Source organism: Podarcis melisellensis, assembly GCF_964234715.1.
Source record: "Podarcis melisellensis genome assembly, chromosome: 8".
NCBI classification, from domain to species: domain Eukaryota; kingdom Metazoa; phylum Chordata; class Lepidosauria; order Squamata; family Lacertidae; genus Podarcis; species Podarcis melisellensis.
In genome coordinates this window covers 23,981,604-23,996,043 of record NC_138540.1, presented here as the reverse complement: position 1 = coordinate 23,996,043, position 14,440 = coordinate 23,981,604, and the positions used below count along the sequence as shown (strand labels likewise).

Genomic DNA, 14,440 nt, shown 5'->3' with positions numbered 1-14,440 from the left:
TGGGGTGAAAATTGGAGACCTCGCTCTGCTGATGAAGAAGGAGGCTCCCCCAAATGCAACAGGGCCAGCTGAAAACATTTTAAAGTAATTGACACATGTCAAGTAGACTCTATCCCTGACCAAGGTCCCCAGGATTCTCAGAGGCCCCAAGGTGTGCCTGAAAACCAGACACTCTTTTGTGAGTCCCATACTATGAGCATTGGGATGCGGGTGGCACTGTGGGTTAAACCACAGAGCCTAGGGCTTGCCGATCAGAACATCGGTGATTTGAATCCCTGCAACAGGGTGAGCTCCCATTGCTCGGTCCCTGCTCCTGCCAACCTAGCAGTTCAAAAGCACGTCAAAGTGCAAGTAGATAAATACCTTCTGGCGGGAAGGTAAATGGCGTTTCCGTGCGCTGCTCTGGTTCACCAGCATGACTCTCAACGGCCAATTGCCAATGGCTCTCAACGGCCCTGTATTGTTTCTTAATGGCCCTAGCTTGGCCAGGTCATTTTGCATAGGCTAGTTTGGGAATTCTTCTGCAGCCTATATTTCTCCCCAAATAATAAAAATCCTACTATTTATTAGGGACGCAGGTGGCACTATGGGTTAAACCCCAGAGCCTAGGGCTTGCCGATCGGAAGGTCGGCACTTCGAATCCCTGCGACGGGGTGAGCTCCCGTTGCTCGGTCCCTGCTCCTGCCAACCTAGCAGTTTGAAAGCACGTCAAAGTGCAAGTAGATAAATAGGTACCACTCTGGCGGGAAGGTAAACGGTGTTTCCGTGCGCTGCTCTGGTTTGCCAGAAGCGGCTTAGTCATGCTGGCCACATGACCCGGAAGCTGTATGCCCGCTCCCTCAGCCAATAAGGTGAGATGAGCACCGCAACCCCAGAGTCAGTCACGACTGGACCTAATGGTCAGGGGTCCCTTTACCTTTACCATTTATTAATTTCTAGGGTCTCGCTCCCCCTAATCTATAACACTATATTAGAGTGGTCCTCCACAAGCTCTTTCCTTCTCCTCTACCACTTCTTTTATCCTTCCTTTGCTTCAGACCACCTATTTCTTCCTGCTAAAGCTACTTTTATGCCCACTCTCTTTCACCCCCACCGGCAAATCGTCTCGATAAATGGTTGAAATCCAACCTCCGCCTCCCCCCCAAAATTGGGTTGAAATTTCTCTTTACCCAGCGCCATTATAAAAAACTGCCATTATCCTAATAAGTTTAACTCAAGAGTAAACCCATTGAAATTAATGGGCCTACATCAGTCATGCTCATTAATTTCAATGGATAATTTTAATGGTTTGTGGAGCCCGCCCCCCCCCACCAGCAACAGCAGATATTTTGCGGTTTATCTTCTGCTCCACACCAAACTCTAAAAGGGCACCTGTGGTAGAGAGGCCCTGAACATGGAGGCTCCATTCTGAGGGATCGCAGCTAATGCTTATCTGCTGTGAGTCTGCTAGGCTCATCTACGCTGAGTCGCCATCGCATGATCCTGTGGCAATCAGTTCCACAGATAAATCAGGCTCCTTTATATTTGCCCCAAACCTTTCTTGCTCTTAATTCTCTTCAGAAAAAAAGTCTATATCCACTGTTTCCCGCTGTTTGTCCTGAGATTTAAAGTGACGTTCTCCCTTACCTGTAAGGTTGCTCTCCTGTGTGTGTCCGCAGATGTCTCGTCAGATTTGCTGAACGCGGGAATATTTTACCACAGTACCTAGGAGGCGAGAAGACAGTGAAGTTCAGACCCTATTCTTATGGCTATCACAGGAACAGATGCTCTACCACTGAACGACAGCCTTCCTCCTATAATGGTGTGATCCAGAGATTACGAACCGGCATGAAGGGGTAGAGGGAATCTCAAGCAGAGAAATCAGAAAGAGGAAGAGGCTGTTTATTTCATTTTCTTGGATCAGGGGTCACCAATAGAGTGCCCATTGTGCAATGGCATCCTTGAGGCTTCCTCCGGGTGCCCATGAAGTGTCTGAGCCCCCTGACACCACCGCACCATGCCCCCTTGTCTACAAGTTGGTGAGGCGGCTTACCTTCTTCCCCCTCAACAAGTCCATAGAGCTGAAGGAGGAAGTCGGGAAAGTGATGCTCTTTCCCTCTTCCTCTTTCAACTCTACGGGCTTTTCAAGGCTCATATCAATGCTAATGGATCACTTGCAAAAGAGCAGCTTCTGGGGCCACTCTTTCTACCTCTCTCTGGTGATCTGAAGGAGGAGAGAAGTGAACAGAGAGAGTGGGACTAGCAACACACGATTAAAAATCCCAATTGTGCCCACTGGCCTAGAAGGATGGCAATCCCTGTCCCAGATTTTGAATCCCACCTCAAGCCGAGCCTTTTCTCTCTTCCTTGTTCTTTGCAGCAGTTGCTGATGGCCCTTAGCTTCTTCTTTTTTAAGAAAAACATTTTTATTTATTTTCCAATAAAGACAGCCAATCAACATGTCCACATCATAATCCAATTAAAAACAAAAAACTAAAATAAAAAAGGACCAAATTGTAATCCAAATTTTAATTATTAATTTTTCCGGGCTCCCCATAGTCTGGACCTCTGAAGCACATCTCTAAATCTTCAATCCTGCCTCCTCTCGTTGTTTTTGTATTTCCCACTTCCCGATCTTTAAAGTTCTCCGTCCCTGGCTCTACGATTCTCAGTCATGTCAAAAATCATATAACCTTTTGCCCATCAAATACAGCTTTAGTTGTGTATATATATATATTCAACTGTCTGACTGTTAAGTTGTGGGTGAACATATCAGACGACACAGCGATTCTTCAGACAGCTCTTGTTTATTCACAGGCCAGAACAGAACTGAACTGAAGGGTTCAGCCAGCCTGCTTATATAGAGCTCCACTAGAACGCAACAGTAACCATTTTCTGTAACTATCCAATCACTGAACATCACTTTCAATCCCTTATTTGCATATGTGGACCTGAACTATCTACACTATCCCCCTGCTGGCCCAGGGTGAGAACTTCAGTACATAACACTGACGGCCCTTCGCTTCTTACCTGCAGGTATAACGTTCTTTGCCCTTGCGCAAAATGGGGTCGGACAGCGTTGGGGGCGGCGACCGGAAGTTGAAGGGATGGTGCGGGAGGGGCTGCAAGGAAGCGCCGGCATCCGCCTTCATGGCTGCAAAGCTCTCCAGTTTCTCCGTCATGGTTTCTATTGCCGACATCTGTTCAGAGAAGGGGGAAGGTTTGTCACCCGTAGCGGCCAACACAATTTCTTTATAGATTTTGAACAAGCAGGGTGGCGGCAGGATTCTAGATTCTACCAATCAGGCAGGCCTATAAGCATCCAACCTCTTTTCAGACAGAGATAATTCTGAGTGGGGCCTAGCCACTCCGCTTCCTTGATTTTAATGAGATATTGCTCTGGAGTTCTTCTGCACATTATATGACGCAAGGTGCAAACATTTAGATCAGGCCAGGCTGCAGGAGCCTGTCTGCTGCTTTATCCTCACCTAGGGGTGGGTGAATATGTTTCAGTTTCTCTCATTTTCCTATTATTACTACTACTACTACTACTATTACTATTATTAGTAGTAGTACCGGGTATTTATTGAATTTATATACCGCCCTATACCTGAAAGTCTCAGGGCAGTTCACAGAAAAGATCACAATATATATAATAAAAATAAAAACAACAACCCAAAATAAAAATAAGACCCCCTTTCTACCTTTCAGCTCTCCACATTTCCACATTAGTGTGCGATGTTGATGATGATGATTATATCCTCATGAAAATTCACCAGCATTTTAGCCATTTATCTTAATATAATGTATTTTTATTATACTAGTTTTGCCAATGTACGCATTTATGTGCACGCTTTCTCCTAGTACATGCATATTTTAAAACATGTTACTTGGCTGCAGAACTGCATTGCAAAATTCAGAGAGGTGTGTTTCAGTGCACACATGCTTTCAGACTCTGCAATTTAGGTAAGTTGGGCTTTCAGTGAGAACCATCCCGTCCTTACTCCCAACTTGTTTTTTTCTTCCAAATGTCCCCCCCCCCACACACGTAGAAACCTGCAATAACTAGCACACTGGAGTCTGTGCTAAACATCTCTTCCTTATAGCTGGTTAACATTGTTCTGCAGGGGAAACAGCCCAATAAAGTAAAGCGAAATGGTTGCCCTGTAAGATAAATCTTTGCTGTGTTACGCCAAGAGCTAGGCGATTAAAAACTGTCTTAATGGTATCGTTATGCGGGAAGGAAAGAGCAACGGAGGCTGAGCAGGGTGAAAGGCTCAGAATTAAGAGTCCAGTGTTGTGGACGGGAGGTCACACTTTTGATGGTAGGAGGGATCTTTCAGTCACAAAACAAAGTGCTCTGTTGGGTACCTGGGAGAGCTGGCATTTGCCATGTTCCTGCTCTGTTGAAATGGGACTGGAGATAATGCCTAAGAATGCATACCACTTCTAATGACAGACGGATGTGCCAAATTCAGTTTCTCCGAAGTGTGAAGTCAGTGGCTTTACATTAAAATGTGGAACATGTACAGTCCCCCCCCCCGATTCCCTCCTCTCTCTCTCTCTCTCTCTCTCACACACACACACACACACACACACACACAGAGAATGACTAAGAAAATAGGAGAGAAGGGAAGGGGGGAGAGGCAGAGACAGAGAGAATGAGTAAGAAAAAAAGGAAAGGAAGCGGAAGGGGAGAGAGAGAGAGAGAAGGAAAGAAAACAAGGGACAACATTAAGGAAGGAAGATAGATAGAGAGTGCTGTCCTGATCATTGAGGAATAAATTGCAGAAGGTTGACAACCAATCATAAACCTTAAAAAAGAAAATAAAAGGAGTCCCATAAAAGCCATTTTGTGTTATTTAATAGAACAGATCCTAGGCCTGTCTGATAATAGCGCAAGGGAACAGAGGGCCAGCCCCCGCTGCCAGTCATGTAACAAAACCGAGCGGGTTGCAAAACACTTGGTGGATCTCGTCGAGGGTTCTTTTCACTCAGCCCTTTACCAGAGTACCTGGTGTCGGCTATTGTCGCTCCCCGCTCTTTTGGCACTTAATCACAGAGGGTTTGCCAGTGTGAGATGTCGTGGGCTCGTTCGACAATTCTAAAGGCAGGCCCTGGCCTCTCCGTTTGGCAGGAGCATTTGCTATTTAAGGCAGGAGCAACCGGTTCGAAATGACAAATAAAGATGAGGAAGAAAAGAAAAGCAGAGAAGAGGAAGAAGGAAAGACAGTCATCGGGCCGGGTGGGCGGGGGGGGGGGGTCTTGCCATTAAGCAATCAGAAAGGCTTGCCAATGATTTGTGCAGGCAGAAGTTCATTCGAAACAGATCATGCTGGAGTCATACAAAAATCAGTGCAGGGCGGAAAGCCTTCTTTTGTTTATACCCCTTCCTGCCCCTTGCAAAACAAAAGAGAGGTACATGTCATGTTTTCAGAAATTCCAGCATGGGAATCCAGCATATATTTATTTTTTTATGTTATTGTCCTTGGTTTCCAAAGGCTAGTGTTCTCCGAAATGCCAGATGTTGTACAAATCAGCATTTCGGTTTCAAAACCCCCGCCACGGCCCAGTAAAACTCAATGACAAAGCATTAGGAGTTGGGTATCAAAAAGAGCTGTCCATGGTTAGCTCACCTGTGGTCCTCCAGAGGTGTTAGACTACAACTTCCACCGTCCCCGACATTTAGCCATGCTGGTGGGGGTGCTGATGGAAGGAGGAGTCCAACAATGTCTGCAAAGCAGCCCCATGTTGACTATCCCAACCTTATGCTGATATTTTGCTGTTGACAAATAGCACTTGCAAGGAAATGCCACAGCATGGATTTCAAGGGTTTTAGACAGATAGACTTGTCCCCTTCTAGGAATGTTCCAGGAGTGAGGAACCTTGGTCCCAGGGGAAAAATGTGGCCTTCCAAACCTCTCTCTGTGGCCCCTGTACCTCTCCTCAGGCCACACCCCTCCCTGGCCCTGATTCATACTCTCCTCAAGTGCTTTTGCCTAGCTGGAACCTGTCCAGCTCAGGCTGAAATGGTCCCTACCCCTTGAAATATGGGCACACAATTTAAGCAACTAATCTACATTGCACTGCGAATTACAGCCAGGAAATGGTGTCAGGAACAGCTGGATCTGCGTGCAGCACCCCGATGTGGTGAAGCTTTGGGATGCGTATAGAAGCTACCCGGTGAAATAGCTTCCGCCATTGACTGTGCTCACTGAAGGTGTATATTGGACCTTCCTGGACAGGAAGTAGTTTCAGAAGACTTCCTGTTCTTGTTGATCCTTGATGGAACAACAGTCTTCCTGAACATTGCTGTGTCCCTGTGTCTGGTTATGCTTTAGTCTCGACTTGGTTTGCTCTTTGCTCTTGCCTCCTTGGTTTGTTTTTTTTACTTGCTTTCTGGTCCTGACAACTTGCCGCTCTTCTGGCTTCCAGCTCCCACTACTCTGCTTCTCACAGTTAGGGATGGGCAAGTCTGTCCATTTATGTTTCTCTCAATTTCTAATTTGTTCCAACTTTAAGTTCAGTACGCCACATTTCCAGTTTGTGTGATTATTATTATTATTATTATTATTATTATTATTATTATTATTATTAGGCCTTCGTGAAAATTCACCAGCAAATTTATTGCAATGTTTATGTACAATTTTGCATATTTTTGCAAAACAATTTCCCCTAATACAAGGCACTCTTAATGTTATAATCACAGATATCTGCCTCTTTATGGACACTTTGTCCCAGTATATGACTTACTTGGCTCAGGAACGACAGTGCAAAATTCAGAGGAGTGCCAATTTCAATGAATGGCTTTGTTTCATTTCACGTATTGTTTCAGAAAGTGTGAATTAGGTGGGTTCACCTTTGTATGCAAGCTAAATCTAGTTTCTTCCCCACCCAGGCCCACAACCTAGCCCCGCCATTCAAGAGGTTCACAGCATCACTCAGTCAAGAAGCTTGTTGAATGACCATGAGATACACACTATATTTTAGCTTACCCTACTTCACAAGGCTGTTGTGAGAATCGAATGGGTGGGTGAGTGTGAATGAGGGATTCATACATGCTGCCTGGGCTATTTGGAGGAAAGGAGGTTTGGAAAAAAATAAAGAACTTGTTGATAATTGTGATGGTGAGAACGACCACCATCATTGTATATATTCTGTTGACAGATACTAACTTGACAGACAACCAATGTGACAGATGTTTTCCACGGCCCAAATTTTATGAGATTGACTTTTAGACCCTTCTGTGCCCCCAGCACACAGTCTTTCTCGGAGCGCATAGCTTTCTCACCAGACTTTCTGGGACAGCTATCAGATCATTTCTCTCCTGCTATTCTAACCCACACAAACACAGGATGTCCCTGGCCAGCCTGTCACCATTGTAGGACCTCCTCAAATGGAAAATCGGGGGAAGTTATTAACCAAACTCTCAGGCTGAGACAAAACAATGAAGGAACTAAGTTTAGCTGTGAAAGCAAAACCATATCGGGCGGGAAAAGCTCCAGCCGCAAAACAATGGTTGTTGAGTACCCTGTAAATGAAACCACAGGGTAGACTCTTACTGTTTCCAACAGAAGGGAAACTGAGATGTGACACTGATGGCTTGTGCTTTATCGCTAGCCCCTCTGCTTAAGCGATAGCAAAGGTGCTTAAAGCTGAGAGTGAAGTAAGGGGCCCCTAATATGGTGGGACCCCTGTGCAGGGGCCTTATAGATCTTTTAGCAAAGTCATGGAAACACACAAGACCCTGCAGAAGCACAAGACCCTGCCAATCTGCTCTTGATAGCACTAGGCCAATGGTCTCATTCAATGAAACGTCATTTTTGTGTGCTCAGTTATGAGGGACCCTAGAATAATAGAATCCTAGAATTGTAGAGTTGGAAGGCACCATGAGGGTCATCAAGTCCAACCCCTTGCAATGGAGGAATTTCCCCCCCCAGCGTTGGGCTTGAATCCACGACCTTGAGATCAAGAGTCTCATGAGAACTTGCAAAGTATTTCAGAGCTTTGGGTGCTCTGAAAAGCCCTGGTGTTCAAATAAGGCTAATAATAATAATAATAATAATAATAATAATAAGGTTGCTGCTGATGTTGCTGACTTCAGGCTAGAAACAAGTACCTGGCTGGGGTAGTAAATTTATCTCTGGTGTGCTAGGTTTGTACCTGGGGGACGGGGGACACACACGCACCAATAAAATTTATTAAAAAAATAAAAAATAAAATGTATTTTATCTCCACAAATGAACTTTTTTTTTTGCAATGCCTTTTTGGGGCCGATTTTCTGAGTTGGAAACTACTGCAAAATCCAGGGAATTGCAAAATGATGAGCTGTAGTCTCTGCCAGTCCTACTAAGCGTAGAAGTTAAGGAATGTGAATAACTTAGGCCCAATCATTTCAATGGGTCTACTCAAAGTAGGTCTTAGCTGGATACAGCCCGCTGCTCTGATCCACACATCTGTCCGGGAGGTTCCAGACAAAGTCGGTTCTCATCAAACTGTATCAAAGTCAAATATAACTTTTTTAAAAAAATTGGTCTTACCTGGGGATGAAAAAGCAGCGGGGATGGTCTCAGATACTTCTCCTTCAATGCGCCCACTGAATCTACCACCTTCCGCTTCTCCACCCTGCTGGACAGCAATACAGAGGGTTACATACCTCACAGGGCCTCCAGGGAAAACCAGAAGAATCATAGAATTGTAGAGTTGGAAGAGACCACGAGGACCATCTAGTGCAATGCAGGAATCTTTTGCCCAACATGAGACTCAAACTAACAAACCTGGGATTAAGAGTCCTATGCTCTACCAACTGAACTAAGAATATATGTGTATATAATCTACCCTTCCTGGTTTCTGCCAAGGGATGCCTTACTGTTGTGCCAGGATGATAACAATGGGCTGAAACAAACATTAATCCAACTCAGAGCAGGCCCATTCATGGTTTAAGAGCATGAGTGAAGGACCTCCAACCCAGGGGCCAAATGTGGCCCCCAGGGCTCTCTATCTGGCCCTCACAACTTTCCCAAGGCCACACCTCTCACTGGTCCTGCCAAAGTGTTTCCACCTTGCTGGAATGTGTCCTTGAGCAGCAATAATATGTTATGGGTCCAACTTGCATTTCTCTATTTTCTGAGCTTGCCAGACTGCTAACTCATGGCATCCTCAGTTGGATTTACAACCTTTGACTTGTTTCTAACTTTGAAATATACCCCCCCCAAAAGAACCCGCTACTAATCCTTCACATCTCCCAGGAACTCACTGAGCATGTCTCCTGTGTCCCCTGATCCATCTAATTCATCTGTCTTCTACTCCTGTGCCGTTTCCTGCCTTTCTGTTTTGACTGGCAAAGCTTCCTCCAACCTCTGTTATTTTGGCACGTTTTCCAGCCCTTACGCAGAGGTGCTGGAATCCCACTGGAATAACTTCCATCTCTACCATTACCGTCGCTATTTCCCAAGGAACAAAGCCGAAAATGGTCAGGGCCATTTTTCATACCTGGAATGGCATTCCTAGACGAGCATGCTTGGGAGAGGCAACATAAAGCTTTGAGCAAAGTCCTTAGGATCTCAAGAGTGAGAACAAGGAAGCCCTCCTCATGGAGTACCAATCTGAAAAGGGATCTTGAGAAAACTCGAGTTCCTCTTCCTTACCCACCCCCTCCCGGTTTCTCAACATGCCCGGCCAACATCACCTTGGCTGACACTTCCTTGGCATCTTTCCATATTGACTTCATGGTTTCCCAAACTTCTCCACCGTGCATGATTTGCAGATCACGGTTTCTGGTTTCCTAATTTTGGACCCACTTGCCCTATACAAGCCTATATACTTAAACCCGACACAATTCCCTCAAACAGTTGGATGGCGTCTTGTACACCTCTTTCTGGCAACTCCTGCAGCCAAGCTGATGCCAAAGGTACTGCTCTGCTTTCCTTTGGACCACATCAGTGAGCCCAAGAGTGGAAGTTTGTCATCTGGGCAGCCCAGGACCCCCATTCTCACTGCCCAGGCTTGTGCCCCAGGGAGATCACTTTGGTGCTGCTAACACAGTGGTTTGACTTCACCCCTGGAGGGGCACAACCATTGTCTCTCAAGGCAGATGAATGCCAACAACAATACTTAAGAACAACAACAACAAAAAGGTAAGAAGAGCTTATCTAGGCCAGTGTACAGCTGTACCTTGGTTTTCGAACAGTTTAGTTCACGAACAACTGAGAACTCAAATGTCGCAAACCTGGAAATAGTTGTTCCGGTTTGCGAACTTTGCCTTGGAAGCTGAACATCCAGTGCGGCTTCCACAGTTTCTGATTGACTGCAGGACGCTCCTGCAACCAATAGGCATCCACGCCTTGGTTTCTGAATGCTTTGGAAGTCGAACAGACTTCCGGGATGCATTCTGTTCGAAAACCAAGGTACGACTGTATCAGACCAAGAACGATCAGGAGTGCATGTGCTGTATGTTTGATCGGAATAGATCCATTTAAATGGGTGGACCTAAGTTAGTTGTGCTCATTAATTTGCTACAATAGAAGTTAAGGTAGCCTATGAGTTACAGATACACCTATTACATAGGCAAAAAAGCTTTAAGATGATAACTTGATGAAAACAATCTCCTAGTCCAACAGTCAGCTTGTTTTCAAATGACTCTATCCTAGCCAACTCCCAGGGTCTTCGCGCCCCCCCATAAAATGTTTGAGGGGGGGCCAGGGCCCCCCAAAGTTAATGGGCATTACTATTCAAATAGTGTGTGTGCACCATGTCATGTGACCGATTATGCGGGACGGGGCTTAAATATTTTATTCAAGTTGGCACCCCTGACTCTATCTTCTGGTGGTGGGGATGGCCAGTCTTGGCAGAAGACTAAAATGTCTTCTTTTTTCAATTTGGAAAGAAATGTTTGCTGCAGCACATCATAAAAAAAAGCAATGACACTTTCAGAGTCGTGCTCAAGTTGGTGTTCTGTTTTGTTTACCTGCCACAGAAGAAACCCTATTCATTAGAGCATGTCTGGCCACAGATACTGGCTTTGGAAAATATTTGCTTCATGTAACTGCACATTTTATTTCATTTTAATTGATCCACGTGTATTCGGTTTGTCAATGGCATTGGATATGGAGGTGAATTTATTGGCCACTGGGCTGAGGAACTGAGTTGTTGTTTTTAACTAAAGTTATCGCTTCAATGTTAAGGACCTAGCGCCGTTCATTTCAATGAATAAAATGGAAATTAATGGGCCTAGTTCAGTCATGTCCATTAATTAAAGTAGGTCTACTCTGCACAGAGTTTCCTTGGATACAACGTGATATATCCGCTCCACTTCCCAGTGGGGAGGAGTTGTGGTGGACTGCATGGCCTTGTCCCCCGTTGCCTGGGGGATCCCGGCCATGTCAGAGAGCGGCCAGCCAACCCGCTGGCCGGGGGGCGTGGCCAGTTGTGGCAGTTAGGCATTGTTTGACCTAGTGTGGGGGAGGGGAGGTGTGGCCATCACCTGCCCCTCCATGCTTAAGGGTATCCCATTAAAGGAATCCGGGGGTGTTGTTCTAGTCTGAAGCCCAGCTGGGGGGCTAAGGCCTTGACACGACCCTGACAGGAACACCAGGGGGAGCTTGAGTTGGTCCGCATCGACAGGGCTCCCCCTACCGGTGGCTTACCCTTACTGGGGATTTCCTGCACAATGGGCAGGAGTCAGATATAGTCAGGTCCAGTCAATGCCTAAGCCAATACTGCTCACATTCTGTAATTTCAATAAAGTTGTGGCCAAAATTTGCCCAATAACATAAACCTAATATCCGTGTCCTTGTGTGAGTTATTTCCAACGAGGGGGTGGCTGCGGGGTCTCGACATGCAAACAACAAAACCATGTTGCAGCCACAGCTAACGGTCAACTTTTGTCAGGATGCTGTCAGTGGCTCCCGGCTGGTTGCCCAGGAAAGTATGAAGTTTCTTACCATCCTTTTTTATTTCAATCTTTACAGAGAGAGGCTGTAGAACCCAGCCTCTTGGAAAATGGCGTTGTCCCAAGTGAATCTCCCCCCCCCCATCTCTCCCACATCCTTGTCATTCTCATCGCCTCCTCTACCAGTGCTGCTACGGGCCCTTTGTTTTTGAGCTCTTTGCTCTCCTACTTTCAAGGCTCTCCGGGTTCTGGGAGATGGAGGCTCTGAAATGCTTTCTAATGACAACGTGTCAGCTGGGTGTTGCTCTAGCTCTCCCATGATTTCCCAATTTCCCCCCTCATCTGCCTCTGAGCTCTGACCTCCCTCAAACCCCTGTAGCAAATCTACTGTCTTCCTCTTCCTTAAGTTAGAATGGGGAGGTGGTCTGCACCATTCCTCCTCTGCTCAGTCCCTGAGAACTTTGCTGGCAAGTAGACCAGACCCGAGTGATTGCTTCACACACCAGGGTTGGGGTAACTCAGTAGCGGTGGCAACCCCAACCACTGCTTGCCACCACTGTTGTCGCTGGGGCTCAGTTGGCCTCAGTTGCAAACGCGTGCGATTAAGGCAGGCTATGTTAATACCTGTATATGGGGTCCATGAAAAAAGGAGACGGCTTGGCGTAATGCAGTGATGGCTGTGGCGGCATCTGAGCCTGAGAGATCTTGGGTAATACTTCACTGGCCAACAACTTCCTTTCTCCGTACACGTGGTTTCTCCGGGAGTCCCGGCTCCCATTCTGACTGGCCCGGATACGGTTGCCGATGCTGAGATCCAGCGGCTGCTCCTCCCCGGATGGGTGAGCGGGTGGGACTTTGGGGGGCGGCAAGGCTGGCTTGATTTCTTTTGGCTTTGTGGTAAGGTCGAAAGGTGACTCAGAGCTGGTGCTGCCCAGTTTGTGAAGGTCCCTGGGCGACTTTGGTTCTGCCTTGACCAGCAAGCTGTGGTTGAGGGTGCGGTCCGTAAAAGGGTACAGCGAATGGGGGAAGTTGGGGAGGAACTGGAAGGGGAACATGGAATGGTACGGGAGGGAGCCCATCTTCTTCTCCTGCATCCCCATGAAGCCGGGCCCAAAGTATTTCTCCGCGATGGAGGCGATGGCCTTGATGGAGTCGTTGGCTGCTCCCGCCATGGGGAGGAGCTGCTCTTCGGGGGGAGGGAAGAAGGAATGCTGCGAGTAGAAGAGGGGGAGGTCGCTCATGTTGTTGGCGGAACTGGTGGGCACTGCGCCGCTGCCGAAATCTGGCTTGCTCTCGGACGGCTTGCTCTTCTCCTTCATTTTGTCCCTGTCGCTCTCCGCGTCGCTCTCCAGGTCAGACCCTGTCCCGGTGGTGGTATCCAGGTCCGTTCCTGTGGTGGTGTTGACGTCCTCGAAGTCGCTGGCGTCTGACATGTCGCTGGTCCTGGCCTTGAGCTTCTCCAGGTAGGAGTTCCCCAGGTTGCTGCTGTTGTAACGCTCCTCACCGGAGGCGGGGTGGCCACTGTTGCTTACGGCTGAGATCAGAGGGAGGGCTGGGTTGCCCAGGGGGCTGGGAAGTTTGGCATCTTGAGTGTGGTTGAGGGGGCTTTTCAGCAGCGGCGTTGGAGGTAATAAAGGGGGCCTGGGGTACAGCGAAGGAGGGAAGATGCCCGGGAACCCAGGGGCAAGGGATGGGAACGCTGGGGGAGCGGGGGAGAAGGGGAGCCCTCCAGGGTGCTGCCGGGATGGGAAGTAATCGCTGAACCCCAGGCTGGCATGGTTAAGGGCAGGAGATGGCTTGGATTTGTCCATCATTGAGCTGGGAGTGAGAGGCAAGCCTGGCCCAAATATCCCCCCGGGGTTGTAATGGTTCTTCCCCTCGCAGAAGCGACGGTGCTTGTTGAGTGAGGAGGTGGTGCTGAACATCTGGCCGCAGTCCTTGCACTTGATCTGGGTCCGGCAGTCGGCATGCATGCGCTTGTGGCGGCACAGGTTGGAGAACTGCGTGTAGGACTTGTGGCAGACCTCACCTAAAGCATCAACAGAAACCAAAACACCAAAACCCAATATGAAATTAATATGAAAGAACTGGTTGGAAAGCAGGTGGTGTTTCATAATAAAGTAATGAACAGGACTTCGTTGGATGAGTGATTGAGTGATATTTGTAAAGAAAAAGATCAAAGGAACGTATATAAAGCAGAAAGAAATGATATCATACAATGTAAACCTGTGTAAAAAAGAATGTTATATCAAACAGTATAATGAGAAGGATGGGAAGGATTGTGCGGATGAGTACTTTTACTATGTAAATAACTTTGTTTCTTTTTTAAAAAAATGATTTCTTAGTTTCTTATCTTTGTTACTTCTTTATTTCTGTATAAATATTCTATTTTATATAATTTTCTTTTTTCTTTTACTTGTTAAAGAGATACCGTATTTTTCGCCCTATAGGGCGCACCGCCCCATAGGACGCACCTAGTTTTTTGGGGGGGGGGAAATAAAGAAAAAAATTTATTTCCCCCCCAGGCGCAGGGCTGGCGTGGGGCTGCGCCCGCCCCGGGACAGCAGGCAG

General features: G+C 47.0%; 1 protein-coding gene across 5 annotated transcripts in view; it reads right to left on the bottom strand.

The window, feature by feature from the left end:
- PRDM16 (PR/SET domain 16) overlaps positions 1 to 14,440 on the bottom strand; it is a 438,483-nt gene that overhangs the window by 16,770 nt on the left and 407,273 nt on the right. For 4 of the 5 annotated variants that reach the window (XM_081923468.1, XM_081923471.1, XM_081923472.1 and 1 more), the window contains exons 9-12: positions 12,494 to 13,898; positions 8,520 to 8,607; positions 3,010 to 3,179; positions 1,627 to 1,704 (exon numbers count right to left, since the gene is read on the bottom strand). In XM_081923468.1, coding sequence (XP_081779594.1) covers positions 1,627 to 1,704; positions 3,010 to 3,179; positions 8,520 to 8,607; positions 12,494 to 13,898 — 1,741 coding nt within the window. The remainder of the gene's footprint in view (positions 1 to 1,626; positions 1,705 to 3,009; positions 3,180 to 8,519; positions 8,608 to 12,493; positions 13,899 to 14,440) is intronic. The other variant, XM_081923469.1, reaches the window with a different exon arrangement.